Here is a 27,422-nt window from a genome sequence, read left to right on the forward strand (position 1 = left end):
CGTTTCTCCCGCCGAATCGTCTCCCCGCTCCTCACCAGCTGTCCTTGCGCATCCGGTTCTCCTCGCACTCGTTCCATATGATAATCCCGCGAGCCGTCCCGTTTCAATGCCAACTCATGCATCGAATACTCCCGCTAGCCCTCACCGCGCTGATCTAAGTCAAACCAGTGTCGCGTGCCCTGTACCTTTAACACCGCCTCCAGAAACCAATGGCGACCATCAATTAGGGCGCGAATTTGCTCAGCAAAGGTCTGTCGGGGGAGATGGAGTCAGTCGACTGGCCATGAGTGGCAACACCGCTGCAAGCATGTCGCTGTTCCAGGAGGAGGATATGTATAATTCTTCCGAGGACTTTCAGGGAGATACACAGGCCGGATCCTCGGCAGAGCAGACGGAAGGTGACAACCCCGAGAGTGATGGTGATAGCACCCTCGAAGACGGTGCCTTGAAGATGACTGGAGTCTCGCAAACGGAGGGATACGAAACTGCACCCACGATTGATCTCGCGGAGAGCACCGCTAAGGCGCATGTGCTGGGCGAGATAGCGGGCGCCCGAGACCGGGAGACGGGGTTGAATGGCGGCGACGACTTGGACATTCTATCAACGCCCTCAGAACTCTCTGCGCCGCACAGGAGAAGGAGATTCGGTGACACTACTACCCGGACCGGGTTGCCCTCAATCGACCAAGAGCTTGACTGGTCGAGCGAGGCAAAGGATTGGGAGTTCTCCAACAGGCGACTTCGCCCGCAGTATCCATCGGTTACATTTCAGCCTTTTTCCAAGTTTAAAGGGACGCAACAGTCAGACCGCCAGATCTACCATGTCGAAGTCACCATCTTGACCGTGGATATTGAACAAGCGAGCATGTCGGGATACTTGCAGATCTGCGGGCTTACCCCCGACCACCCGACCTTGACCACTTTTTTCACAGGAGAGATCATCGGCGGGCCAAATCAGAAATACAGCTTTAGGACGAAAGACCCGGCTTGGGGTGCCAGTGATAAGACTGATCTGACTCACTGGGCGAGGTTCCCCGCCTGGCGGCCGCTTAGTCTGCATGCGAAACGCAACATCAATTTTGTCTATCCTTTGAATCACGAGGATTGGTGGCAGCAGGAGGTGATCTTTATGAGATGGAAGGAACATTTCCTGGTGCCGGACTACAAATTGAAAAGCATCCAAGGAGCCAGCTTCGAGGGCTTTTACTATATCTGTTTTAATCAAGCGGAGGGACGAGTGAGCGGGATATATTTCCACTCCAAAAGCGAGAAGTGAGTGCTGCAATCGTCCACATCTCTGGTTGCTTGTGACTAACGATGTAGAATCAGGTACCAACAGCTCGAACTGCAACATGAGGGCCAGCAAGGCGTTTGGGGGAAGGGCGTCTGTCCTTCGGTGGAATTCCGTTAGCGATTGTCAATATCATGTGTGTTTCATGGGCTGGCACTGGATTGCGTTGCTTGCAACGGGTCTCGTTTAGGGAGATGCTGCAGATACTGGCTGGATAGACAGATTTTCCATGGCTCTTGTATCTCACAGGCAGATTGAGGACATGGATCTGGCGACATGACATAATGACATGTTTTCTATTCTCTTTGCTCTGGGCAGGATGTTTTGGCTTAGTATGAAATCCAACCTTTTTTCTATGAAACGAATCGCTCAGGCTCGCGGGGGTCATGGCTGGTGTGTTGTTTCGAGACAATACAGAGTCGGAGTCGGAGTCGGAGTCGGAGGACGGAGTAGACTGGGAGCAGACTGGGAGCAGACATGGGCGCGTGTAGAGAGAGACTCTACTATTACTCCGTACTCTAGTAGTTGATCAGGCCTGGACCATTCTGCGGACTTGTCTCTCCAGTTTTATTATTGGGCGTGACCAACACCAACACCATCACCATCACCTCCTCTCCGTCTCGGTGCCACCTCGATCAACGTCTACCATTCTCCAAGTCGCCACAATCACCCTCTCCATCGACATCCTTCCAGAGTGTATGTCGAAGCCCACCGCAGGCGTTACTCTCGTTTGGCGCTGTTTCGTGCATTGACTGCTCAGTGTCCGTCTCTTCACCTCCAACCCCGCCACCCAAGGCTGAGGGTGCACTGCTTGCGAAATGTTTTTGTGAACTCTACTCTTTCAGGCCATTGTATGCACGGAGGAGCCTAGTGCAGGATGATCTTGAGCCATGGTGCGTAATCCTTTAATTGCTGCACCACCATTCATTCCCGACCCTGACCCTGGCGCTGGCCCTGCCTCGTGCGTTCCTCAACAGTTGCAACTGACTTGAGGCTTACTTTCTCCAGGGGTGCTGTACATCAAGACCTACAGACTCCGACGGTTCTCAGAACGGCCGAGACACTGTGCCTCCTCAAGTCCGACATTCCTCTCAAGCCATAACATCTCAGACTGCCATCAATGGTGGCTCCCACGACCCTGACCCGCGTACCTTCGCTCCTCCTTCGGGCCTGTCCATACATCAGAGTGAGACTTCGAGGTCTGCGCTCTCCACCCCTCGTCATTCGGTCCACAATCCAGGATCCCACCCGAGCCAGCCACTATCCCTTGCCGATCATTACAACCTCCCGCTCCAACCACCGAAGCCATGGAAGAGCACTACGCGGACTTGGACACGCCCTCAATTGGAAAGAGAACGATACGAGTTCTTCGAGACCAGGGTGACGGGGCGGAAAGAGGTCTGGAGCGGCTTGAAACAAGCCATTGGATGCTTGCACGAAGGGGATTTGGACGATGCCCAGGGTATCCTGGATGCTCTAGTCGTCACATTACCCACGGGAAGACTTGAGGACGGTGCCTACGACGAATTTGGAAACTTGTACAGGATGCCCGAGGCGGTCATTTCAGATCCTATCAACGTTTCCGAAGATGCGGGGGACATGGACAGCCAGACTGTCCTGGGTGCAGGTGACATAGACACGCTTGCAAAGTTGGAAGCCGCCGAGGCAGGTCCTACGAGCTTCAACAAGGAAGACACTGACGGCGAGAAGGCCAAAGAAGCCAAAGGTAAGGCCGTTGTCGAAAGGGACGCTATGAGGGTCAAATGTCGCTTGAGCGACCGAGGAGGCCCCGACGTTGTCGTGCTTCTAGGCAAGGGTCAGCGCGTCGCGGCACTCACCCAGAGAATCCGAGATGAAACTGAGGTATGCTAGCTAGATGTGTTCTGTGAAGCTCGATGACTCACTCCCTCTCTAGGTTCCAAGCCAGGCGCGGATACGAATCGCATATCTTGGCAAGATCTTGGACGACAGACGCACTCTCGCCGCACAAGGCTGGAAAGAGGGCCATGTCGTCAATGCGCTGGTTGTGGGAATGTTCCCTTGATTTGTTCTACGGCATCTGTGGAGGAGATGGCCGCCGAGTCCAAGTTGCGGTCATGGGCGTTATGGAGCAATCATCTTCTTGCCAGCGACTGTTACGACATCCGATACCCTGCACAGTGTATGTCTAGTTTGGAGAAGTACATAACTAAGGAAGCACAGGCGTCAGTGTGTCTATATGTAATTGCTGGGGTTTCTTATCAGATGAGACGACTGTACTCGATCTGGCGTTTGGGGTCGCGAGAGTCTATCACAATAATACCATCACCTCCAACAACTGCTTGGTGCTTCTCTGATCACGCTGGTGCAGGTGTCGAGGTTGATGTCGATGTCGATGCTGGCGGTGATGGAAAGGAAGGTGTCGGGAGATTTCATTGCCATTTACGGAGTACGGAGTACTACAAGGCTGAATGACGTGGTACCAAACTTTTCAGCTTCAACTTCAACTTCAACCTTCTTCGGAGGGAAGCTGTTTCGATGAAAGCCTCGTTAATCACACCAAAGCCCAATCATCAATCATTTCCCCTACGGTCATGGATACGGCCCTGGCCCTCAACCTGGTATGATGGTCCCAGGCCTTGAATACCTAGGTACTCCGTCCTCCGTCCTCCGTCCTCCATATCAGCACCGAGTGACTGTCAAATATCATCCACCTGAACCTGATGCTGCGCCGCAACTCAGACCCCCGCTCACAAATACCACAAGGACAGCAGCATACGCGGCACAGGCGCCGAATATCTCGGCCCGCCGCGCATTCGATAAAAAGCCGACGCATAGAGCGAAGACGACGGTATATCCTGCAATCAATCCCAGGCGTTTCGGGTTGCTTCCAACGAAGTAGAGGTTGAACATGGCCCCGAAAAGCAAGCCTGACGCGAGGATGATGTATATGATGGCAACACAGGCGTGCAGCCGACGTTCGGAATAGTATGAGAGCGGGTCATCGGGACTAGGATTGCATCCTTGCTTATGCGACTCCAGGTCAGAGCCAGGTGCTTGCTTCTAGATTCCGAATCCCACAAGTAAGCAAGCAAGCAGTTTGACGTATGGTCTCCTGACACTCACCGCGAACAAAATCGGGAATGTGGTCTGCAGGAACCTGGTAAGGCGATCATCCTCCGTTGCGACCCTGAGTGACAAGAGGTCGTTGGCATCGTTGAATATATCCGCATTTCGGCCGTCGAGTGCAGGAACACCGGGTCTCAATGAACTGGTGACATTGTTGAAGCAATTCCGAACAGCTTCGAGGGTCCTGTGGGATGGTCTTTCGATTGCTCTGACTTTATGCTCCAACACAAGCATCTCTCCTAGAGGTTCTCAGTTGAGTGGACTTACAAGCTGGTGACGGCCATACGGTATTCCCTCATCGTCTTTCTCAACCTAATGACCAAGTCAATTCTCTCTTGAATCTGCAACCGGCTGCGCTCCTCGAGTCCTTCAACTCTCATACTGCTCCAATCTCTCAAGCCAGCCTTGACAACTAAGGAAGCCCGAACATGGGAGTTGTCCAGTTCTTCCAGACGATCACTGATTTCGAGCAGATCAGTCTGCAGGTACAGGAGGTTGCGGATACCAAGATTGTCGAATCTGCGAACTATACATGGGCTCCGATCTTTATCACGGACCATGAACTGTGCCAGCCCACGGTAACCGGCTAAGTGTCCCATCGAAGTTTCTCTGATTTGGATTGTGCTCTCCGAGTCGACTGGAGCAGGTTTGAAACCCGTACCCCATGTTGCCGGTTACATTTCAGCCTGAATTGAAGAGGTGCCAAAGACATGCACAATACTACTGGCTGCTCACTCAACCCCCGCCTACCACAACGCCACAAGGCAGATTTTGGCGCGGCATGGCTGACTCTTTCCCACACACCAGCGTCAGTTACAACGCAGCCTGAGATTGGAAGACTTTCTCCGGCAACGACAAAGTTGCTCTGATGGCAAAGTTGCAGAGTTCCCTGGGAGGAACTCATGAGGTTGAGCTCCTGACCGTCGACGAGGCGTACGGCTATATGATACGAGATCTCCCCCTTTCGAAATCAATCCGGACAACGAGGAGTACCCCTATCGTACACGAAGATTTCCCCTTTTGCAGCCTGTCAAAATCAATCCTCTACCGGACGACTCGGACGACTGGTTTAAAGAAAGCGCCGTTGTTTCCAAGCAAGAATTTTATCAGCAATTCCCTGGCCCCATCGATAATTTCAAGGATGAGGAAGGTTCTGACACTGATGTCTCTCTGAACGGAAACATTGAGACCAGGCACCGCTTGCCGCCGCCCCACATTTCTGACCGACCGCCAAATAGACCACCAGAGAGAAGCAATCGCCCGGATGTCAAGCAGCATAGATTGAAATGGGATCTACCAGTCATACTTCAAGGGACTGAAGTCCTGGCCTGTCCTGACACAGGATCCGAACAGAACATCCTGTCCAAGGACACTGCCAGCCAACTTGGCATTCTGGGCCAGCTGGACCCAAGCCTTTCGACCAAGTTCGTTCTAGGGAACGGCAAAGGCGTGCAGTCCCTAGGAGCCCTTGAAATGGAGATCCGATTCGCACAACAACCCGACATACTGCTGACTTGCATGTTCCACGTGTTTGAGAGCTTGATCCGTCCAGCCATCATTGGCGGTGTATTCCTGAGACTTACCGAAACCATGACGAAGCACCGCGAACGTCGGCTTCGAGAAAGGCACGCGGCTTCTGCGTCCCCTCTGCAGGTGATGCATATCGGAACTTCCAGGGAGAGGTTCAGGTGTTACGTGGACAGTACCTTGGTGAATGCACACGCCGATACGGGCTCGGAGATGGACCTTGTATCCCAAAAGCTTGTCCACAAATCCTCTCAGCGCTCTAGGGTCTTGGAGCATCGCCTAGCAGTTCAATTTGCCGATGCGAGCATTGGTTGGATATCCCACCAGATATTTGCCAGGTTCTCGGCTGATTTGCAGCAGCCCAAAACTGAGTGGATTGGCAAATTGTTCTATGTGCCAGATGAACTGCCCTGCGAGATTCTCCTGGGGGAGGAGACTCTCGACAACCTGCAGGCATTCGATCGAGAAAGCTCCTTCGCGATGGAGATACTGGATCCAGATGGTATCGAGCTCTGCACAATCTTCTGGGCGCATCATCTTGAAAGGAAGACAATACAAACGTTCAGTAGACTGTGGGAAAGGACTTCGAATGCCAGAGCAAGAAAACGGCACGCAGACGGCGATGGTGAGTGTGAAGATGAGCATGAGTTCCGACTGGGCTTCACTGACGTTTGCATAGAACCGCCGGCGCAGGACAGCGAATTATCGCTTCGCCTCGACGACCCGTTATTGGCCGACGTCCATCCACAGTTTTGGGTATGGTTAGGGCAAATGGCATCAGGAGGCGAAGTGCCTGCAACCCAATCTGCCTGTAAGCATGCTTCTTCGTCATATCAGCCATGACTGGGTTGGGAACTGAGCACAACGCGAGTAGTGCCAGACTACATCAACATGCCACTGCTCCATGCGCTGGACGGTTGGGAGACCCATCGGCGGCGTAAGACCGACTGCAAATTGGAGGATAGCCGTGAACTCTTTTCGGAGGGAGAGCGTCGACGACTCTTCGACGATTGCAGGGATACAGTCCTTAATGCGTTGCAATCCACCATGTTAGCCAACTCGGAACCTCCTTCAAATCCGCCTGCAACGCCTCCAGACCCCGCGGAAGACATGGCTTTGGGCTCAGCTACAACACCATCCAGCCTAAGGCCTACTAGGCCCATCACTGCATTGTCCGTCGTTGACCTGTCTCCGACTCCCGGTGCTGTGCCCGAACCAGCTCGTCCCGGGGCCGGTGCTTACATATGTACGCACGAAGATTGTGCTGCTGCGCCCTTTCCGACACAGTACTTGTTGAACAGCCACACGGACAACATGCATTCTAATGCGAGGCGGCCTCATTTTTGTCCGGTCGGCGGGTGTCCTCGAGGTCCTGGTGGTCAGGGCTTCAAGAGAAAGAATGAACTGATCAGGTAAGTGAATCAGTTATACTCGACTGGTTTATTGATTCTGACTGCGGACACAGACACGGCTTCATGCATCTCTCGCCAGGCTACATTTGCCCATTCTGTCCTGATCAACTGCATAAATACCCACGACCTGACAACTTGCAACGTCACGTACGGGCGCATCACTCGGACCAAGATCGAGACGACCCTCGGCTTTGTGAGGCGCTCGGTCTGCGTGTGACCAGAGACGGAGGCGCATAATTTGATGATATGATGATATGATATGATGATTTGAGGCAGAAGGAATCATCCAGCATATTGAACTTGATTAGTAGATAGAATATGGCTACAAGTGAACAAAGGCATGGCCTCGCTCGTGATCAGGATCAGTAAGGCCAACGCTTCGAGGAATAAATAGGAGATAGGAGATAGGAGATAGGTGGTAGGTGGTAGCAATCATTTTCAGTTGGTCCCCTCCGTTCCGTTCTTGCCAGAAGCCTCTCAGTTGTAATTGTTGATTGGAGGATGAGATGGGCCACTCAGACAAGTAAAGGCGAGAGAAAATATGTCTGCAGGATGCATGCAGTAGGCAGCACACAGGATTATGGAGAATTATGTACCGAGTATTGTGAGGCTGACTCGATGAGTCGCCAACAGATACAGATATATGGAGTAGATGTAAAAAGGTAAAAGCGGCGAGCACGTTTTTATTTTATCACAACTACTAGTCAAAGTCGCTATTTTCAGGACAACGACAACGACAACGACAACGACGAAACACACACGTCCGCGGTTCCAGGACAGGACCGCAAACACTGTACTGCTACAATACACTGCTACACTGCTCCACTACACTGCCGACACCGAGCACGGCGGGATTCACCATGTCCATGTCAGTGTCCAGCCCGGCCCCCCCCTCGCCGTCTGCGGTCTCGACGCTCATTACCAACTCCGGCGCGAAGTCTGCCTCGGAGGCGCTGGCGCTCGAGATCATGCATAACCTACAACACCAGCACAACTGGACCGGCCTGAAGCGGCATCTCGTGTCTGTCGCCGCCCCGTCGTCCGGCAGCTCGACGCCCACCACGGCGACCGGAACCAGCACCGGAATCGTCACTGTCACTGTCACCGTCCCAGTCATCTCCGGCCTCCCGCCGCAGCACAGCTACATCCATCCAGACCTGCAAGCCCAGCTGTTGAAGCATGGAATGTCGGACGCGGCGGTACCGGTGCAGCGCGAGTTCGTGCTGCCGCTGTCCCTGGCCGAGAAGTGGTCGTTGGCCAGGTTCTGCGCCGTCTTCGACCAGCTGCCAGAGCGGGACGTGATCACTGTGCAGGCCACCGGCTCAAGCTCAAGCTCAAGCTCAAGCTCAGGCTCAGGTTCAAGTGCACCCAGCACTGCGCAACGCCGACCCAGTGCGAACGGTCAAGCCAGTGCCGGCCCGCCGCCGTCCAACCCGGCCGTCTATCAACACCGCGACCAGAAGCGTGTGTTGCTGGGCATGAGGGCGCGCGAGGGCGGCGGCGGAGACGGCACCGTCGTCTACTACATCATGCAGGAAGGCGAGGTGAAGCCTCGACAGAATGGTTGAGGAGATTCAGGTCGGGGCGCCCCTGTTTACTGCATCGCCCTCGACCACAAAAGTATGCCTGTCTGGGCCTGGGCCTGGGCCTTCCTTATCCGACCCCATCCTCGCGCTCTTGTCAGAGTAGGGAGTCTGGCGACGGCGGTGTTGACGAGCGGCAGCAAAGCAATCTAACCCTGCCATGTTCTATCTTAGCTTCCCTTCTCTCCCTCGACGAACTTACGTCGCTGCCTCGCTGCACCTGGAACCAGTGACGTCCAACCTGCAGCAACACGGTGGCCACTACGGGGGTGATCAAGAGTGACTTGCAAATTTCCACCTCGCCACCACCAAGGAAAGACGGACCGGGTCTATCATACATACCGGATTGAGAGACGGATCGATCATACACACAATCCGGTATGCATGGTAAAGGAAAGCGTCTGAGGTACATACAATCCAGTATGCATGGCAAGGTAAAGCGTCTGAGGGTACATACGATAGGGTAGGGAGGGTCGCTAGACCATGAAGCAAGTCCAGGACAGGATCGATCCAATCCACCATTACGACAGACTTGCTAAGCAGGGCGCGACGTTAAGCTGGACGAGGGAGGTGGTCTTTGTACATTGCGACGGGACCGCATCCAAGGCGCCAGAGTCGCCAACCCAGCGGATGAGGATGAGCATGAGCATGACATGGTTCATCACTGGGCGCATGTCTTCTCCTGTATACAGTGGCCGTCCAGTCTGGTCCAGTCTGGTCTGGCTGATCTGGCTGGTCTGGCTGGCCGGTTGCGTTAACAGTAATAGTAGACATGCAATGCCATCACCGTGTGGTCGAGTGCCATCTGAACATGCATTGATGATTGAGTATGAGTATACTCGTACTCCGTAGTCGCTAATGCAATGTACAATGTACAATGTAGTGCCGCCGCCGTCAATTCGTCATGCTTCATGGCCCATTCCAGTCGTCCGTCCAGACCATTGCGCCCTGGAAATGCACTTGAAACCCCTGCTAACCACGGCGCAATGCCCCCGTTGGTGTCGATCCGGCAGTCCAAAGCCTTGCCATTCATACAAGAGACAGTACATATACAGGAGACGACATTCAGCCAAATCCCAATCCCGACCCAACCTCGCCCAACCTACTCCGTATGCATCGCATCATTTATTTCCGAGTGAACCACTGCTGGCCCTTCAATTTCTCCGATCGGATGACCCGGTGAGTTCTGAGCTGGCCAAGTCTGGCCTCCTTCTTGGCCTCCTTCTTGTCCTCGTTGGCTTTGCGCTCCTGGTAATCCTCCACCGACTCCACGACGTCGTACTCTTGTACAGGGATACCCTCGATGCTCTTGACCCGAGAGCCCTCGACAAAGACGCAAACCCCGGCGACGATACCGGAGAGACATCCAAATGTGATAAAAACCCCGGTGCCCCATGAGGGCCGGTTGAACCGGTTGTAGTGCCACATCCATACGCACAGACAGACTTGAAAGCCCGTGTTGAGCATATACATCCATACAACCAAGTCGAGCGTCCAGGACTTGCTTGGAGGCGCTCGAATTCCCGTCAAGGGGGCATCGGGCATCGAGGTTGCTGGAATGGGAATTGCAGGGTTCCCTTCCAACTCCGCTATCTCCTCCTCGCTGTAAGGCGGGGGAGATTCCGGGGTGCGCGGGTTCTTCTTGTTGTAGACTGGCGGAGGGCCGATGTCGTCGGAAAGCTTATCCGACCCCGGCAGACGGTACCAGGATCGATAAATGCCCGCGAGACGGCGGTGATAGAGTTGTTTGCCTCCCAGTCGCCAACGCATGAGGTAAAAGAAATCGCGCGCGCGCCATGGGAAGAGACAGTATGCTGTCACGCAAAATAAGGCGTTGAGGATCTGGGAATCGATCTCGATCCACTTCTGACGCGCACTGCTGTCGTCCTCACAATTGGGATGGCACATCGCAGGCGCCGCCTTGAGGAGGACGAAGAAAATCATTGCACCCCAGCCGATGATGTTGAGGCCGTAGATGGTCACAATGAACCCGAAAGGCGTGAGAAAGAATTTCCAGAACGCCTGCAAACCAATCATGGTGGACTGCGTCCAGGTGTGTTTCTTGGGGAATCGGTAACCATTGGGATATGTGCCTGTTTCATCGGGGCCGGTTTGTATCTGTACAACTTGCGCCTTATTGGTGTCGCGTTGCGAACAAGACATGGGAGAGTCCTTCTCTTGCATTTCTGCGGTGTCGGTGTTTTTTTTTTCGATCTGTCCCACTTGACCGTTCGGCTGTATAGTCGCAGCCTCCTCAGCCAAAGACTCCTGCAGCGGTCTCGATGCGCTTCTGGGGAAATATTCATGTCGCTCCTCCACAATCACAAGCGGTGCACCCGGACCTGCAGATTGAGTGCTTTTTTTGGTCCTGGTACTTGCAGAACTGGTCCGCTCCATCCTTTGACGGTAAATGTCGTAAGGGTTCGTCCCGCGACGCTCCATTTGTCCTTCGTGGGTCCATCCCTCCTCCGCAAACGCACCGTTCCTGATCTCAGGCAGCGTTGGAATCTTTGAACCTATTTCGCCAGTCGCCTGCCACATCCCCAAGGGAGGGTTGCTCTCGATAAAAGACTGCATCAGGGAGGAGGTCCGCGTACGAGTGGGAGCGGGCAGGTGTGAGGTGGCTGAGGGTCTTTGATAGGCGTCTTCCCTCCCGCCATCTTCGGCCTCCTTCTCGGAGGACGAGTCTCCATTGTCTGCATTGAAGATTGGGAAGGGTTCCGATTGACTGGCAGCCATATCGGCTAATGTGATAGAGGTTGAGAAGTAAAACGGAGGTGTCCAGACGCACAATCAAGGGTGGTTCGCGAGTCGTCGTGTAGCTTAGGATGGGCAGGCCAAGAAGTCTGGTTCTCTGCAGGGCATGTTTACAGAGTAGGATCTCCTTAGGGATGCCAGGTAAAAGGCGCCGAGGAGGATGTGTAGATATGTTTATGCAATGTATAACTTCAATGCGAGCACCGAGTTTTCTTATACGAGCACCCACCACTTTCGGGCATTTCCAAGGCCCAGTGCCCAGTGGTAGAAGAACTCAAAGAGTACGGATACAGCGTCACCAGAGCCTTGGCCCTACAGGGAACACCCTTGGCGCCTACACACCGGGTACGTCCTAGGCACCAACTAGGCACCTCCTAGGCGTCCACCGAGAAAGCCTAAAGGGCCACTAGACTCTTTTCTGGCTAAGGGAGATCGCCCAAAGGCCCAAAGTTCGGGGCCTCCGCAGGTCTAACTGTAAGGGCTTAGGCTTAGGATCTAGGGCTAAGGAGGCTTAGGGGCCCAGGGCCTGCCCAGCCTAATGCCTGCAACTACGTAGTACGTCAATCGTACTGTCACAGCTGCTGGTTGGGCACTGGCACCTCCACCGTCACAACTTGAACAATTGAATCACTACGAGAGGTGCACAGAAGCCCTCATAAGAATTGAAGAGGTCCTGTAAAGTCTAAACTCTCTGGATCTGCTCGTCCTGAATCAACCTCGCTGAGCTGAGTATTATCATAGGTGTCCATGTCTCGACCTCTGGCTGGCCAAAGACCGCCGCCGAAGTTCAACACGCAGCCTTTTTCCACCACCAGGTCATTGTCGCCCGCTGCTCAACACATAGGCCCTGCCCTGTTTGTATTTAGTAGCCAACGAAAACCTCTCGAAGCATGGATGGAAGAACGAATGGAAGGAGGCTGTCAACTAATAAAATTACTTCTCAACCATCAGGTCAAGCTCTCTAAGGATGCAGGTGGTCACACCTATTGACTTGTTGGTTGGTATCAATGCATAAGCATTACATACATCATCATCATCATCATGAGACCATGTCTAAGCTCTCTCAGAGGATCTCCAGCGCTCGGCCCACTTCAGGTCAAGTCATTCCGTCGTGCACAAATCCGCCGAATCTTCTCGAGTTTACAAGGGTCGGCCATAACTTCCTTGGGTCTCACCATAACCGCCTCGAGTACCATGGTTGTTGCGGTGGTCTGCATCCGAGTCAACGCGTGGATCAAGCTTGTTTGCCAAGTTGGAGGAATGAGGGCCCGCTGTAGCAGTACCGCTTGTCGACGAGGTCGGGGCGTATCCTGAGCTTGCATGAGTTTGACCACCATATCCACCGACACCGCTGGTAGGATTGTTGCGATGGTCAGCATCCGAATCAACTCGAGGGTCGAGTTTGTTTGCTAGGTTGGAGGAATGAGGGCCAGCCGTGGCAGTACCACCTGTCGACGAGGTCTGACCGTATCCAGAGCCTGCATGAGTCTGACCGTATCCAGAGCCTGCATGAGTCTGACCGTATCCAGAGCTTGCATGAGTTTGACCACCATATCCACCGACACCGCTGGTGGGATTGTTGCGATGGTCCGCATCCGAGTCAACTCGAGGGTCAAGCTTGTTCGCGACATTGGAGGAATGAGGACCCGTCGTAGTAGTGGCTGTGTTTTGACCGTGGCCATACTCTCCTGTGGTATGTCCGCCAGTATGACCGGTATGACCGGTATGACCGCCATGGGTAGTATTCAGGGTTGATGCATCATGAGCAGTCGTGCCGCTATGCCCGTGGGTTGAAGTGGTGTGGCCGGTCGTGGTTTCATGAGTCTTGTTGCCCGTCAAGACCTCCTTTGCTTTGTTCACGAGACCGGACATGATTGTTTGTGTGTTGTGTTTGTTGTGTTTGTTGTGTAGATGATATGAATGTGTGTGTGTTCAGAGTTCAGACGAATGAAGATTCAACTGGAATTTAGAATGATGGAAGGGTGGAAATGGTTGTTTATATAGACATCCATCCTGTCCGCCTGTCCGTCGAGGTGAAGCAGGCAGTCACCCTCTGGGAGAGATTTCCAGTGTTACGTCACCAGCGGGGTGGCATTCTCTCATCTGAAAGCAGGGAAGGCGCCAGGTGCAATGCCAATTTTCAGGTGTCATACTAGTAAATGGCATTTTGCCTCAGCTCTGCATCACAAACTTGAAGTGCTCTGTACTAGGCAGGTACCTACCTGCGGACCTTTGCGTACACAAGGCTTGCACAATTGTGGCTGCGAGAAGTTGATTGGCTGTCCGAGCCAACAGCCACAATGCCAAGCGGCCAGTGCCGTCATGGCTGCGTCACGGCTTGGTGCAACTTGGACGCGGATGTGGCATGGAACTCCCCATTGGGGTTAGCGGGCCCGGGCAGGTTGTCCCCTTGACTGACGGAATCTGGGGAGAGGCTGACGACACTAGAACAGGGCGGCCTTGATCAACGTTCCGCAACACCAATCATGTACGCGGCTGTCGCTCCCCTTCCCGGGCCGAGAGTGTAGATCAACCTGTTGTTTCGCGTTTGTGCCCTGATGGTGATTTCGGGAGAGAAGGAGGGTGGCTACATAGTAGGTACCCGCAGGATTTTGGGAGAGAGAGGGTTTATTATGTAGAATCAACTGGGAGGCTCTGGTCATTCGGTAGTAGGGAGATGTCGGATATATTCTAAACGAGTGTTGCTCTGAAAGAAGATGCCAAAGGAGTGTGTATGACACCATGCTATGGTTAGTGCCCTCTTGGTCAGCTGAATGCGTCTACGCTCACTTGGCCTGAAAGCCACAACTGCTTCTCTGCTCAACCTCCAGATCAAGCGTCCATCGGGACAAGCTTTCCCCAAAGTGGTTCTTCCCTTCTTCGAATTCAAACAAGGGGTCGTTCCGTTCAAACGCCTCTACAAGGATAGCGACAGACCCAAGTCGTGCCGAACCCCGAGGCATAGAAGGCTCCTTAACCGCCGATATCATCATCGTCATCGTCATCATCATCGTCACTACCCTCGGCCTCGGCGTCCGCGTCGCCCATAACAAGTCCGTCGCAACGCGACTTGGAATCACTTATGCCCTTGGATTTGGGACCCACGGCGTTGTCGTCTCGTGGCGGGGGGGTTGCCTCATGGTTCTGATAGCGGTCATGATCCCACCCCTCGTGATGCTGGCGCTTGCCCTGATCATTTTGATGACGGTGCTGATGCTTGTGCTTGTGCTGGAGGGTGCCTCAACTTTCTTCGAGGAAGAAGTAGTTCCCAGCGAGCTTCTGCTCTTGATCCATCTGGGATTGATACTTGTTGATCCGAGGGCGGTAGGAGTTCGGGTCCCGACGGAACGTAACATCCAAGTTCTTGAGAAACTTATTGCATCCAGTCAACAAACTTTCCGGTGAGTTTGCACGAGCGTCCACCGAAGGCTTGCCATCAAAGACAATAACCCGGTCGGCCAAATAAGTGGCCATGATGAAATCGTGCTCGACAATGAATGCAGTCTTCTTGCTGTGCATGATGAATCGCTTGATGACACGGGCAGCGATGATACGTTGTTCGGAGTCGAGGTATGCCGACGGTTCGTCTATAAGATATATGTCGGCAGGAAGGCCTAGGGCCAGGACGATAGCAACACGTTGCAGTTCACCTCCGGAGAGGTTTTGGACTTCTTGATCGATGAAGTCGTCGAGTTTGAGAGGCTTGACAACGTCACTCTGGAATTGAGGGCTGAGAAACGAGGCCTTGATTCGTTTGAAGAAGAGTTGTCGGACCTTTAATGGTATTAGTCACCAGTATGGTCATCGAGCACATGGGTAAGAGGCTTGATAAAAGAGGCTAGATAGGAGAGGTGGAATGAGGGTAACGGTAAAAGGTGATCAAGGAAGATGTACAGGAAGAAGTGTGAGAAGTGGATGGAGGATGAGGGAAGAGGAGAGGAAAGTAAGTAGAGGGAAATGGGATGGAGAATTGATGGGCGGAGGAGGTATAGGACACATACTGTTCCTGTGAATCTCGGCGTGATTTTTTGGGGCTTCATCGATATGTTCATCGGGGGGACCTTCTGAAGACCGTCGGGCTTCTCAACGCCGGCGAGCATCTTACAGAACGTCGTCTTGCCCGTTCCATTCTCTCCCATCATGACAATGATCTCGGAATCGGTGAATGTTCCTTTGTCGATTTTCAAGTGGAAGGATCCAAGCGTCTTCTCCATGGCGGGGTAATGAAAGCCACGGTTTTTGTCAATCATGTACTCCTCCACCCCTTCGGAAAGCCGGAAGGTCAGGCTTTCCTCACGGAAACGCAGGTTCTCCGTTGGGATATTGCCATCGAGGAAGATGTTAATGCCTTCTCGAACCGACGCAGGGAGGGTGACGACACCGTAGACAGCAGGTCTGCCGTAAAGAACACAGATGAAGTCAGAGAGGTAATCCAAAACTGACAGATCGTGCTCTACGACAATGACATAGTCGTCAGGCCGAAGAAGTTCTCGAATAGTTTTGGCCGCACTCAGACGTTGTTTGACATCGAGGTACGAACTCGGCTCATCAAACATGTAAACATCAGCTCTTTGCACGCAGACCAGCGCGATGGCGAATCGCTGCAGCTCTCCGCCAGATAGAAGGCCGATCTCTCGCTCTGCGACCGCTCCCAACTCTGAAGGGCGTTAGCTTGCCACCTTGTCTGTTCTTGGAGTTGGTCTTACCGAGAACATCCATAACATGGTCCAAGTTGCCCATATCAGATTTCGCTTGAATGAGAGGCAGAACTGTTTTGACGGGGCCTTTGATCGCTCGCGGGAGTTGGTCTACATACTGTGGCTTGACAATGGCTTTGAGGTCATCTTCAAGCACCTTCGTGAAGTAGTCTGCAGAAGAATAAGCGATCGGTCACTGCACGACCACTGCAAGGACCACATACTCTGCAATTCCGAGCCACGGAAGTATTTCAAAATCTCCTCCCAGTCCGGTGGGTTGTCATATCTTCCCAGGTTCGGTTTCAACTTGCCACTGAGAATCTTCAGGGCAGTACTCTTGCCAATACCATTGGTCCCGACCAAACCCAGGACCTGTCCAGGACGCGGCATAGGTAGTCTGTGCAACTTGAAACTGTTCGCCGAGTATCGATGGGTGACTTGCGTCTCAAGGTTTGTCGGCAGGTTGATGATATGGATGGCGCCAAAAGGGCATTTTTTCGGGCATATACCACAACCGATGCACAAACGTTCCGAGATATAAGCGATTTTGGATTCGGGAGTGACTTCGATGCAGAGTTTGCCCGTTCGAACCACAGGGCAGGACTTCTTGCATTCTTGTCGACATTTCTGTATATTGTCAGTCCAAAACCCTTTCTTGCAGCTGGTTAGGATTGCACACCTTCGGTTTGCACTGCGGGGCAGAAACACCGTTGTTAACGATATTTCCTAAATACAAGAGCAGTTTGACGGTATAGACTAACCTTGTCGGCGTTGACAATGGCAATTCTGCACCTTGGGTCAGCGATCTGCCATTAAGCCATTGTGTGAAGCACCTCTTACCTGGTTAACTTATCCGCCATTGTGTCGTTAGTGTCGGTGACCGAGTGTCGAACGCAGTTGAGGCTACTAAATGTGGGCGAGGGAAGGTGGCTGAGTTCGAAGGGTGTGGCAGAATGGGGTGCGGCGTCGTCCCTCCAGACTGAATTGTATATGAGTCACAGCAACAATAGACTTGACCCGACAATCGGCCTGGGTGATTGTGGGAGAGGATGCGGTGAATAGAGAGGCAATGATTGTGAACTGGCAAAATGGCTACCCTCAAAATCAAAATTCATGGCCCTATGATTGGATCAATTGCGGGGTGAATGGCCCGCCGGACACTTCATCAACACTAGGGACGAGTAACACCGCTGCTGTGCTTTGGTATTGTTCGTGCCTGACTCGGGCAGGCTTGGCAGTCGGCTACCATGCCCTTCGGTCACGTGCCTGCCACGGCCCTGGGCAGCGCAGGGCAGGTCCTCAGCGTCCCTCACACTCTTTACCCCGAGAAAGAGTCGTGAGCCCGTACTCTCATCTTTCCGCACCCATCTCTCCATACAACTCTTGCACTTCAACCATTCTTCTTCCTCCCACCCAACAACCTATTTCACTATCTTGACGCGCCTGGAGGGCTCATCCCACCACGGATGGAGTGTAAGTGGTCTTTTTTCCCTGCTTGAATGCCTGTACCGACTTGCGGTTTCACTGCTTTTCCTGGCGGTTGCTCGGCCTCGCATCAAAAGCTCAGCGCCATCCCACATGGTCAATATGTCCTGTTCCCTTAGCTTTTACAGGACTTCTGAGACGCCGAACCGGGCTTTGCTGATCGCTTGATCGTCCTCGCTCCCTGGATCCTGGCTTGGGACCGAAGCTGAAGGTCATCTGACAGCCTCACCCTAAATCATCTCGCCGTCCCTCATCGTTATCGAATCCATCTTATATTGTCCATTGTTCGTTCCAGAAACATTTTTACCATGCTTGTCTGCCGTTGCCTGAATCGCGGATGTCTAAATTATCACAGTCTCGCGCTGTTTTGGGGCCAGAGTCATTTGGTGGGCATACCTTGCTGACGCTTTGCTTTACAGCCTCTAGTATTCTCGCCCAACCACCTCCACCCTCAATACCCGAACAATCCATGTCTTTCGAAGGCGCTTCTGAGCGGTCTGTAGCCGCCATGCAGAACGGGGCCGAGTATTTCGACAGTGAGAGCGACCTTTCCGAACCTGCAGAACCTCTCGCTGCCGAAGCCTCGCCGCCAGGTGTCGGGATCGACGGTGACGATGAAAACCCGCGAAATCACAAAGAATCAGAATCTGATACAGACGAGCCCAAACCCGAAGGTGACGCTGACTACGAGATGGACACGTCGATGCAGGCAGGCGGCGCCAAGTCGGACCCTCACAACTCCTCGTCGGATGAATCTGTCAGACCTGCAAAGAGAAAGGCTCAACCACTGGATGATGAAGAATACATTCGAAACAACCCCGAGATATACGGTCTGAGACGCAGTGGACGGGCTCGACCTGTCTTGAACATGGCAGAGTCTTCTGATGACCAGGGTTCCGAGTCAGATGTTCTTCCTCGACCTCGGAAGCGTTTGCGACAAACCTCTCAGCGGTCTTCCAAACACGCTACTCCAGTGGTTGAATCTCCCACTAATTCTGACGATGATTCTGACGCATATGGCGGTCGACGTGCAAAGCTGACCAAGAAACAACGCCGAAGATTGTTACAGTCTGCCGAGAACCTGACACCTGCCCACGCCGAAATTCGATTCTCCACTCGTCGAGCCGCGAGAGTGTCGAATTATAACGAAGATGAAGACGATGACATGTTCGAAGATGATGATCCCGATACTACGACGCCTAATTACTGGATAAACGGCCAGGAGGATAGCTCTCCGGCCATTGACATTGTTCTGAATCACCGCCTCAAAGCCGACGTTACGACCCCGTCTTACTCAAAAGAGGAGTATGAGTTTCTTATCAAATGGCAGCAGAAGGCTTACTACCATGCTACGTGGGAAAGCATCGAATCCCTTGCGGGCGTGAGGAGTCTCCGGCGATTGGATAATTACATCAAGAAGATCCTGCAAGAAGATATCCGGATCCGCAATGACCCTAACGTCGCTCCAGAAGACAAGGAGAAATGGATCCTTGACCGAGAGCAGTACTTTGATGCCTTGGAAGAACACAACAATGTTGAGAGAGTCATTGGCGATCGTGAAGGCGAAGCAGGTACCGAGTATTACGTCAAGTGGAAAGGCCTGCTCTATGAGCAGGCAACTTGGGAGCCGTCGGGCCTCGTCAGCCAAATTGCACAGAGCGAAATTGATCGCTACATCAATCGCAGACGCCAGGATTTCAAGTCCAACCCCGCCGAAAGCAATCCTTCAACTCGGTCAGCCTTCCAGCCCATGCGGGAGCAACCATCTTACATCCAGAACGGCACTCTGAGAGACTTCCAAATGACAGGCGTGAATTTTCTCGCCTATAACTGGGTGAAGGGGAAGAACGTGGTCCTCGCAGATGAGATGGGCTTGGGCAAAACTGTGCAAACCGTTGCCTTTTTAAGTTGGCTGAGACACAATCGTGGCCAACAAGGTCCTTTCCTCGTCACAGTTCCGCTCTCCACCATGCCTGCTTGGGCGGACACTTTCGACTTGTGGGCCCCCGATATCAACTATGTCATCTACAATGGTAATCAGAACTCGCGAAGCATCATCCGAGAGTACGAACTGTTACCTGATGGAAGTTTTCGTCACCCGCGCTTTCACGTTCTCCTCACGACATATGAATATGTTTTGCACGACGCCCCGTTCTTGAGTCAGATCAAGTGGCAATTCATGGCTGTGGATGAGGCACATCGTTTGAAGAACCGAGACTCTCAGTTGTATGACCGCTTGCGAGAGTTCAAAGCTCCTGCTCGCCTGCTCATCACCGGCACCCCCGTCCAAAACAACCTCGGCGAGCTTTCGGCTCTGTTCGACTTTCTGAAGCCCGGCGTCGTCAACATCGATGAAAATATGGACTTGACCAACGAAGAAGCAAGTGCTAAGATTGCGCAGCTGACCGAGGACATCAAGCCGTACATGCTTCGAAGAACCAAGCAGAAGGTCGAAAAGGATCTACCTCCTAAGACGGAGAAAATCATCCGAGTCGAACTCTCCGACATCCAGCTTGAATATTACAAGAATATTTTGACTAAGAACTATGCTGCCCTGAACCAAGGCGCAAAGGGTCAGAAGCAGTCCCTGCTCAACATCATGATGGAGCTGAAGAAGGCGAGCAATCATCCCTTCATGTTCCCCAGTGCTGAGGAGCGCCTGGTACCGGAAGGTGCTCGCCGGGATGAGGTTTTGCGTGCTCTTGTTACGAGCAGTGGGAAGATGATGCTTCTGGACCAGCTTCTGACCAAGCTGAAGCGCGATGGTCATCGTGTGCTCATTTTCAGCCAAATGGTCAAAATGCTGGACATTCTCGGAGACTACATGGAATATCGAGGTCATGCCTATCAGCGTCTTGACGGTACTATCGCTGCCGCTGCCCGACGTATCGCCATTGACCACTTCAATGCTCCCGATAGCAGTGATTTCTGCTTCTTGCTCTCGACCAGAGCGGGTGGTCTCGGAATCAACCTGATGACTGCCGACACCGTCATCATCTTCGATTCCGACTGGAACCCGCAAGCAGACCTGCAGGCCATGGCTCGGGCTCACCGAATCGGTCAAGTGAAGCCTGTCAGTGTCTATCGGTTAGTGTCCAAGGAGACAGTTGAAGAAGAAATCCTCGAGCGTGCGCGAAACAAGCTCATGCTGGAGTTTCTGACCATTCAGCGTGGTGTCACAGACGAAAAAGCTCAAGCACGACGTAGCGCCATGGTTGGCGAACCTGGCAGCTCCAGTGAAATCTCCCGGATCCTCAAAAAGCGAGGACAGAAGATGTTTGAGCAAACAGACAATCAGAAAAAGCTTGAAGAACTCGACCTGGATGCGGTGCTCAACAGTGCCGAAGATTATAAGGTCGAGCAACCAGACGGAACTGAGGCAGACGGCGGAGAGGATTTCCTGCGAACGTTCGATTTTGTTGACGTCAAGGTCGACGAGCTATCTTGGGACGACATTATTCCCAAACAACAACTCGAAGAGATCAAGGCCGAAGAGCAGCGCAAAGCTGATGAGAAGTATCTCGCAGAAGTCATCGAACAAAACAAGCCCCGAGTACGCAACCATCAGGTCGAGGATCGAGAAGCTCGCAAGGCACGACGTCAGGAGCAACGCCAGAAAGAAATCGATTCAGACAGCGGGTCCGAAGACAATCCCAAGGCTGACCCGGCCCGGCCCCTGAGTGAGCGGGAATATCGGTATCTAATCAAAGGTCATCTCCGATACGGTTCGATTGACGATCGTCAGGAAGAATTCTTGGCCGAGGCACGCCTCCGCGGTCGGGACATCGGCGTGGTTAAAGCCGCCATGCAAGAGGTGTGGGACAAGTCAGTCGAGCTATATCAAGAAGAGCAGAATCGTATGGCCGAGTTAGAGCGTACTTCCAATCGCCCGATCACCAAGAAGGATAGGAAAGCAATCCTGTTTGAGCTCCACGGAGTGAAGCGCATCAACGCCGAGACCATCCTCGATCGACCGGGCGAAATGCGATTGCTACAAGAAGTTACCTCCAGAGAATCCGACTTCAGATCCTTCCGCATTCCCGAAGCTACCAAGAGCGCTGGTTATACTTGCGCGTGGGGCGCCAAAGAAGATGGCATGCTCTGTATCGGCATTGCTCGTCACGGCTATGGCGCGTGGGAGAGGATTCGTGATGATCCCGACCTTGAACTGAAAGATAAATTCTTTCTTGAAGAACATCGGGTTGACAAGAAAGCCGAACGTGAGAAGGGGGATGAGAAGAATGCAAAGTCACCTGGGGCAGTTCATCTGGTCAGACGTGCCGATTATCTCATCTCGGTCCTCAAGAGCAAATATGGAAATGATCCAGCTGCGAAGAAAGCGGTTGAAAATCATCATCGGAACAACAAGAAGCACAATGGCGAAAAGGCCGGAGGCACCGAATCGCCTGCTCCTGGGTCTCATCGCAAGACAAATCGTGATTCAGAGAAGCCTAGACATCGAGTCAGTCAAGCTCATCGTGAAAATTCTGAGAGACATGGCACTCCCAGATCCGAAGGACGCCATGCCCATGGCAAACACGACATTGAGAGCAAAGACCATAGGGATCGCAAGCACCGCGATGAACATGGTCACACACGCCACAATAGGCATGCAAGTGATCACAGACGCGGCGAGAATGCTGCCAATGGATCTGCTCCCGAAGTCGATCCCCTGATGCTGATGCTATTCAAACCTGTCAGAGAAAGTTTGAAGAAGATCAAGGCAGCGACCAAGAGCGCCATCCCAGATGCACAGGCACGAGCGAATGAACTGAGGATGCTGCTGAAAGAAATTGGCAGCTTCATCACCGAGCAAGTTGCGGAGCTTGACGATAACCACGATTCTGTGGAAAAACGCTTCTGGTAGGTCTAACAGATCCGGCGCTTAAGCATCTGGCTAATAGTCAATAGGGAATATGCTGCGACCTATTGGCCAAACAAAGGTATTAGAGGCAAGGAACTTCAAACCATCCATGGCAAAATTGTGGCTTCCGACAACAAGCTTGCTGGTGAAGGATCGCCCAATGACGAGTCTAACAACGTTGATGGTCGAGCCAATGGATCGTACCAGACTTCACCACCCCAGTAATGAATGAGTTCCGAGATCCTACAACAAAACAGCCTGGACCGAAATACTGTGGTAGATGGACGCTGGTCCAAGGCCTGAAATGGTGCTTGTTGGTTCTCAGCATACGTCTACGGTTGTCAAATTACCTGACAAAGGCACATCACAAGTAAAATCATTGCCCAGGGACCACATTGTTTTCTGCCCCAGTACCAAACACCAAACAAACTTCGAAATCATGAGCATTTAGCGACCGCATCGCATTGGACGACTATTATGGGTTTATCGTAAGGTTAGAGCTGGAAAAAGACCAAAAGTGGAGGAAAACATCAGACCAGCAGTCTCGGCTACCGTGCTTTGCTGTGACCACGTCGCCATCGGAGTTGGGGGGATTCTGTTGGGGATGGCACGCTGGTCAGTATTACTGAGCGATTGCACGAGCATGGAGCCATGGAGTTGGATTGACTTGACTTGGGACAGCTGATGGGAGGAAGTGGAGGACAAGGGCGGCACAACGAGACGAATGGTCGATGGGCATTAAAAGTTACTGGCGGAGGATGTGAGGCCAGTCTAACAATGGAGGATGGGGATGGAAGGGAAGCAGGGCACATGATTGAGAGCTTGTGAACCCAGTGATTGATATTGGGATTCGAGTGGCCGCAGACAGTACGAGTACAGTCGCGAGCCCGACATACAGCACCAGTACCTTAGTAAAACCGTGATAGAGCGAGTGTGTACTTGTTCCACCCAGCACCACAAGCATATTAGTCTGCGATCAAAGCATCCCATGAGACTCGAAGCCCAAGGCTGGTGCCGCCGCACACGGTAGTGAAAGTTGGAGTCTGTAGGTGAAGCCAGAGAGCCTTCCCAATTCCATGGACGGCAAGGTTGCAGAGCAACCAGAGTGTGTACTACTACTATATCATTGAATTACATGCTGGCACCTGGCAAGGTCTGAGTGAGTAGATAGGCTGTAAAATGTTTTTGTTTCATCTGCCTTGATTTCTCTTATCTGCTTACAAGAGGTCGTTCACATTCCAGATGCTGTCTTCGAGATTAAACACGCCAAAAATTCAACCCAGCAGGGAGAAAGGAAAAAACAATGCCCACCCACCCCCCCCATTCGCCGCCGTGTCTCGTTGTATGCCATCCACCCCCCGTTGAAAAATGTGCGTCCACCTACCATTGATCAGAAAGAACATGTTGGGGACTATGCCTTCAAGCGTCTCTCCTCGCAAGGCCCGCAAACGGCCTTCTCCTCGAGCTTCCGCGTGATACCTTTCCTCATCTCCTTCTCCGTGGGTGTGACCTCGACGTCGCGGATGAAGAAGCGTCCTTCATCGCCAAATCCTCCCCCGCATTCGAAACAGACGAAACAACGTTCGTGATACTTGCCGCCAAGTGCTTCGACAGTCAATTCGTCTAGGATCTGCTGCTTACACTCTCTGCATCGTGCCGAGGTGCGCTTCGTGTGGCAGGACACACAGTATGCGTAGTTGTCACGTTCCACGAAGGGCGTAGTGCTGTCGAAGGGGTCGCCACACTCGGCGCAAAAGAAATGGCCGACGTGCCACTCCGCCCCAGCCGCAACGACGACTTCGCCTTCAATGGGGGTTTTGCAGGAGCGACAGCGTGGAGAGAAAAATTCGTGAAAGTCGAGGTGGCAGTAGAACCGTAGAGGGTCGTTAGCTGCGTCGGGGGAGCTTGGGTCAATGCCTAGGCTTTCGAGTCGTTCCGAACGTTTGTCGTCGGGTTCTGGGTAGAATGAAACACATTCCAGCAACGTCGAACAATGGTAGCAGGAGAAGCATTCAGGGTGGAAGCGGGCTTTGAGGCTACTGGTGCGTGAGCCCGACGCGGTAACGATGCGGCCGGAGATGGGTAGTGCACAGCTTGAGCACGACACCGTTGGCATCGAGTGCCGAGACAGCCAGGGCAAACGACTGGACGAGCCATTTTGCATTGCAGGTTTGGTAGGGACTGTTGCCGTTGCCGTAGGCTGCGGCAGTGGTCTGGGAGGTCGTTTGGTTTCATCCACTAGGTTGACAGTCGGCAGGGGAGACTGACTTACGTCGTCGCCAATGGTGGTGATGGGAATTTCCTCTCCGTCGTCCTGAAGACGTATCGTTGGCACAGTTGGGGCAGACACCGTCAGAGATGGGACTGCTGGATTTTGTCTTTGGTGTAGCTCCTCGTCAGGAAGATTGATCGTTGGAATAGCCGAAGCAGAGACAGTTACTTCAGGAATATGGGGGCCAGCCTTAGGCAAAGGCCGGTCACCAAACCTAGCAGCTGTTGGAGACTGTGTCAATTTAATGGCAGGTCTGTCAATGTCTAGACTTGTCTTGGGCGAGTCACCAGATGGTTTCCATGACGGATCAAAGCTGACAATGGGCCGACCCAGATGATCACTGACGGCAGTCGGTGTGGGTAGATTGGGACTCCTGTCTTTTCTCTTCATGCTCGTTGCTGCTCGGATATCTTCACTTCGGATTTCTAGTGTGCCGGCTGATTTAGGTGTGTCCGGCGCTTCAATGACATCGATGGGAGGCGCTGGTGGAGGTGTGTTGGCTGTATAGCCTGCATTTCGAGACTGACTAGGCGGATTCTTGTGAATTTCGAATGGATCGATCCTGGGCATGTCTGGAAGCGGTGCGGTCTCTGGCTTGTCAGATACCTTTTTCTTGAGCCAAGGAAGCGTATTTCTGGACTTGACTCTCAGAGGTAGTGTGGTACTCGGAGGCTTGATAGATGCCTGGGAAAGGTCGTCCTTCGGCTCTGGTTCTTCGTAAATTTGGCTTTCAGGGTTCGGGAAAGACACCTTCCGAGACCCGCTGGCTTGTCGATGTCCGTTGCTCCGTCTCCTTGCGTAGGATTTCAGTTCAGGATTGCGATAGGCAGCAGACTTTTCCTCCTCTTCAGCTTTCGGGTTTTGATGTCTCCACACCAGGTCGGCCGCTTCGCTCTGAGCTGCATCGTAGATTCTCTTCTCATCGTCCTTATGGTCAATGAATTCTAATGCTTCTCGTAGGTTGTGGGCCTCCTCCTTTTCCAACACCCTACTTATTGATTCCACGTATACACCTTCGTCAGGAGGTGGTGGGATCTGGACAATGGCTGTGGGAGACACCTTTCTGCCCTTGAGAACCGGTAGGTCACTGTGAGGAGGTTGGGCTAGCGGCCGACTTCTGACGGAGGATGGTGTGGAAGAAAAGGAGACTGATTTGTGCACGATGGGATGGTCTCCATTGCTTGAAGGTGCTTCATCTTTCTGGCAATCGTTGTGCCGAGAAACAGCACTTGGAGCAGAGTCGGAGCGTGCTACCGAAACCTGAGAGGCTGTCGTGCCGTGTGCTTTGGGAGAAAAGGGAGGTGGGCGGGAGCCTGTTGGTCGAGCAGGTCGATTGTTTCGTAGGTTCTCGAGATAGGTCGCTGAACAGCTTTGTGAGTACTGTGACTTGAATGGAGGGCTCCGAGGGGGCATTGTTGGTTACGAAGATGAAGAGACACAGAACGTACACTTTTGCTCAGCGGTCATGCAGGTGGGTTGAGGCGGAGACACTTTCCTGCCACCTAAGCTGCTGCGTTTGTGGAACATGATGAACAGTTGTGTATTCAATTCAATAGAAGCAATGTAATAGGGTTTACGGACGGAGTGTCCTGTCGTGTACCGGGGGCAGAGGACGGGGGCAACGGTAGGGTTGTTGGGCAGAAGTGAACGCAGCACCACAGGAATAAGAGATACATCAACAGTCAAACACAATATTCGGGGTTGAGAACTCAACTTGAAGGAACAGCCAACTGAGTTATTCACCTTGGTAGAGGCCGTACGTTCGACCAGGGAGGGCACCGGCATGATGCAGCGCAGGCAGCTTTTTCCTGTGTTTGCGGCCGGTGGTTGCGAGGCCAACCAGAGTCTTAGCTAAGGACGACCTTCAACCCCTGAACCCTGAACTCTGTGAACTCTGAACTCGCCGACAGCTGCGATCTAACTATGTATCCCGTACGGATACTCCGTACCGATGTCTCAGCATGCTCGTGTCTGGGGTCTGGGGAGATACTGTTCTCTCCAACGGTGTATCCAGTCCAGCAGCTGCCCTGCATCATTGACACAAAAGTGGTAGTGGTCGGTATACGGAGTGTCCCGGCGCTCCCCCAAAGGAGATGTCCGCCTGCGCTTGTCACCGATGACACGAAGCACGAACTTTTTCTGTTTTCTGGGGAACAACTACGGAGTCTCAGTAGTAGAGCACATCTGGAGCCCCATCCCATCATGGGTCTCCAACGCACATCGCAATATGTCTTGGTCGGCAGGGTTGACTTTCTGTTGAACGCGCGGTGACTCATCCGTGCGCCGTGCGGAGCTGCCTCGGCTTTGCTGCATTGCTAACATTTCCAGACTCGTCCTCGTCTCTCTGTCCTCTTATTCCTGTCGCTCGCTGTTTTCTTTTTTTACAGAGTGGATGGAAGTTGGAGGTTGGAGCTGTCAAAAAAAAC

The 27,422-nt window shown here is 52.9% G+C and overlaps 10 protein-coding genes across 10 annotated transcripts; 5 read left to right on the forward strand and 5 right to left on the reverse strand.

The window, feature by feature from the left end:
- Positions 1-283: 283 nt before the first annotated feature.
- On the forward strand, positions 284-1,411 carry A1O3_09598 (uncharacterized protein; the record flags this gene model as incomplete). Its single annotated transcript, XM_007739692.1, has 2 exons — positions 284-1,272; positions 1,330-1,411. The coding sequence occupies 2 exons, from the start codon at positions 284-286 to the stop codon at positions 1,409-1,411; spliced, it is 1,071 nt and encodes a 356-aa protein (XP_007737882.1).
- A 770-nt stretch (positions 1,412-2,181) lies between these two features.
- Positions 2,182-3,335, forward strand: A1O3_09599 (uncharacterized protein; the record flags this gene model as incomplete). The annotated part of the gene is made up of 3 exons (XM_007739693.1): positions 2,182-2,252; positions 2,317-3,154; positions 3,207-3,335. The coding sequence occupies 3 exons, from the start codon at positions 2,182-2,184 to the stop codon at positions 3,333-3,335; spliced, it is 1,038 nt and encodes a 345-aa protein (XP_007737883.1).
- A 641-nt stretch (positions 3,336-3,976) lies between these two features.
- A1O3_09600 (uncharacterized protein) lies at positions 3,977-4,779 on the reverse strand (the record flags this gene model as incomplete). Its single annotated transcript, XM_007739694.1, has 3 exons — positions 3,977-4,333; positions 4,397-4,638; positions 4,686-4,779. 3 exons carry the CDS (start codon positions 4,777-4,779, stop codon positions 3,977-3,979), a joined length of 693 nt encoding a protein of 230 aa, XP_007737884.1.
- Positions 4,780-5,267: 488 nt separating this feature from the next.
- On the forward strand, positions 5,268-7,575 carry A1O3_09601 (uncharacterized protein; the record flags this gene model as incomplete). Its single annotated transcript, XM_007739695.1, has 4 exons — positions 5,268-5,332; positions 5,410-6,737; positions 6,801-7,338; positions 7,392-7,575. 4 exons carry the CDS (start codon positions 5,268-5,270, stop codon positions 7,573-7,575), a joined length of 2,115 nt encoding a protein of 704 aa, XP_007737885.1.
- A 623-nt stretch (positions 7,576-8,198) lies between these two features.
- On the forward strand, positions 8,199-8,906 carry A1O3_09602 (uncharacterized protein; the record flags this gene model as incomplete). Its single annotated transcript, XM_007739696.1, has 1 exon — positions 8,199-8,906. One exon carries the CDS (start codon positions 8,199-8,201, stop codon positions 8,904-8,906), a length of 708 nt encoding a protein of 235 aa, XP_007737886.1.
- Positions 8,907-10,046: 1,140 nt separating this feature from the next.
- A1O3_09603 (uncharacterized protein) lies at positions 10,047-11,660 on the reverse strand (the record flags this gene model as incomplete). The annotated part of the gene is made up of 1 exon (XM_007739697.1): positions 10,047-11,660. The coding sequence occupies one exon, from the start codon at positions 11,658-11,660 to the stop codon at positions 10,047-10,049; it is 1,614 nt and encodes a 537-aa protein (XP_007737887.1).
- Positions 11,661-12,818: 1,158 nt separating this feature from the next.
- On the reverse strand, positions 12,819-13,550 carry A1O3_09604 (uncharacterized protein; the record flags this gene model as incomplete). Its single annotated transcript, XM_007739698.1, has 1 exon — positions 12,819-13,550. One exon carries the CDS (start codon positions 13,548-13,550, stop codon positions 12,819-12,821), a length of 732 nt encoding a protein of 243 aa, XP_007737888.1.
- A 1,368-nt stretch (positions 13,551-14,918) lies between these two features.
- A1O3_09605 (translation initiation factor RLI1) lies at positions 14,919-17,235 on the reverse strand (the record flags this gene model as incomplete). Its single annotated transcript, XM_007739699.1, has 6 exons — positions 14,919-15,452; positions 15,680-16,335; positions 16,385-16,546; positions 16,600-17,002; positions 17,137-17,161; positions 17,216-17,235. 6 exons carry the CDS (start codon positions 17,233-17,235, stop codon positions 14,919-14,921), a joined length of 1,800 nt encoding a protein of 599 aa, XP_007737889.1.
- A 1,133-nt stretch (positions 17,236-18,368) lies between these two features.
- A1O3_09606 (chromodomain-helicase-DNA-binding protein 1) lies at positions 18,369-22,949 on the forward strand (the record flags this gene model as incomplete). The annotated part of the gene is made up of 2 exons (XM_007739700.1): positions 18,369-22,723; positions 22,772-22,949. 2 exons carry the CDS (start codon positions 18,369-18,371, stop codon positions 22,947-22,949), a joined length of 4,533 nt encoding a protein of 1,510 aa, XP_007737890.1.
- Positions 22,950-24,135: 1,186 nt separating this feature from the next.
- A1O3_09607 (uncharacterized protein) lies at positions 24,136-26,523 on the reverse strand (the record flags this gene model as incomplete). Its single annotated transcript, XM_007739701.1, has 2 exons — positions 24,136-26,357; positions 26,445-26,523. 2 exons carry the CDS (start codon positions 26,521-26,523, stop codon positions 24,136-24,138), a joined length of 2,301 nt encoding a protein of 766 aa, XP_007737891.1.
- Positions 26,524-27,422: the final 899 nt, after the last annotated feature.

The sequence above is a fragment of the Capronia epimyces genome, assembly GCF_000585565.1.
Source record: "Capronia epimyces CBS 606.96 chromosome Unknown aczIQ-supercont1.10, whole genome shotgun sequence".
Taxonomy (NCBI): domain Eukaryota; kingdom Fungi; phylum Ascomycota; class Eurotiomycetes; order Chaetothyriales; family Herpotrichiellaceae; genus Capronia; species Capronia epimyces.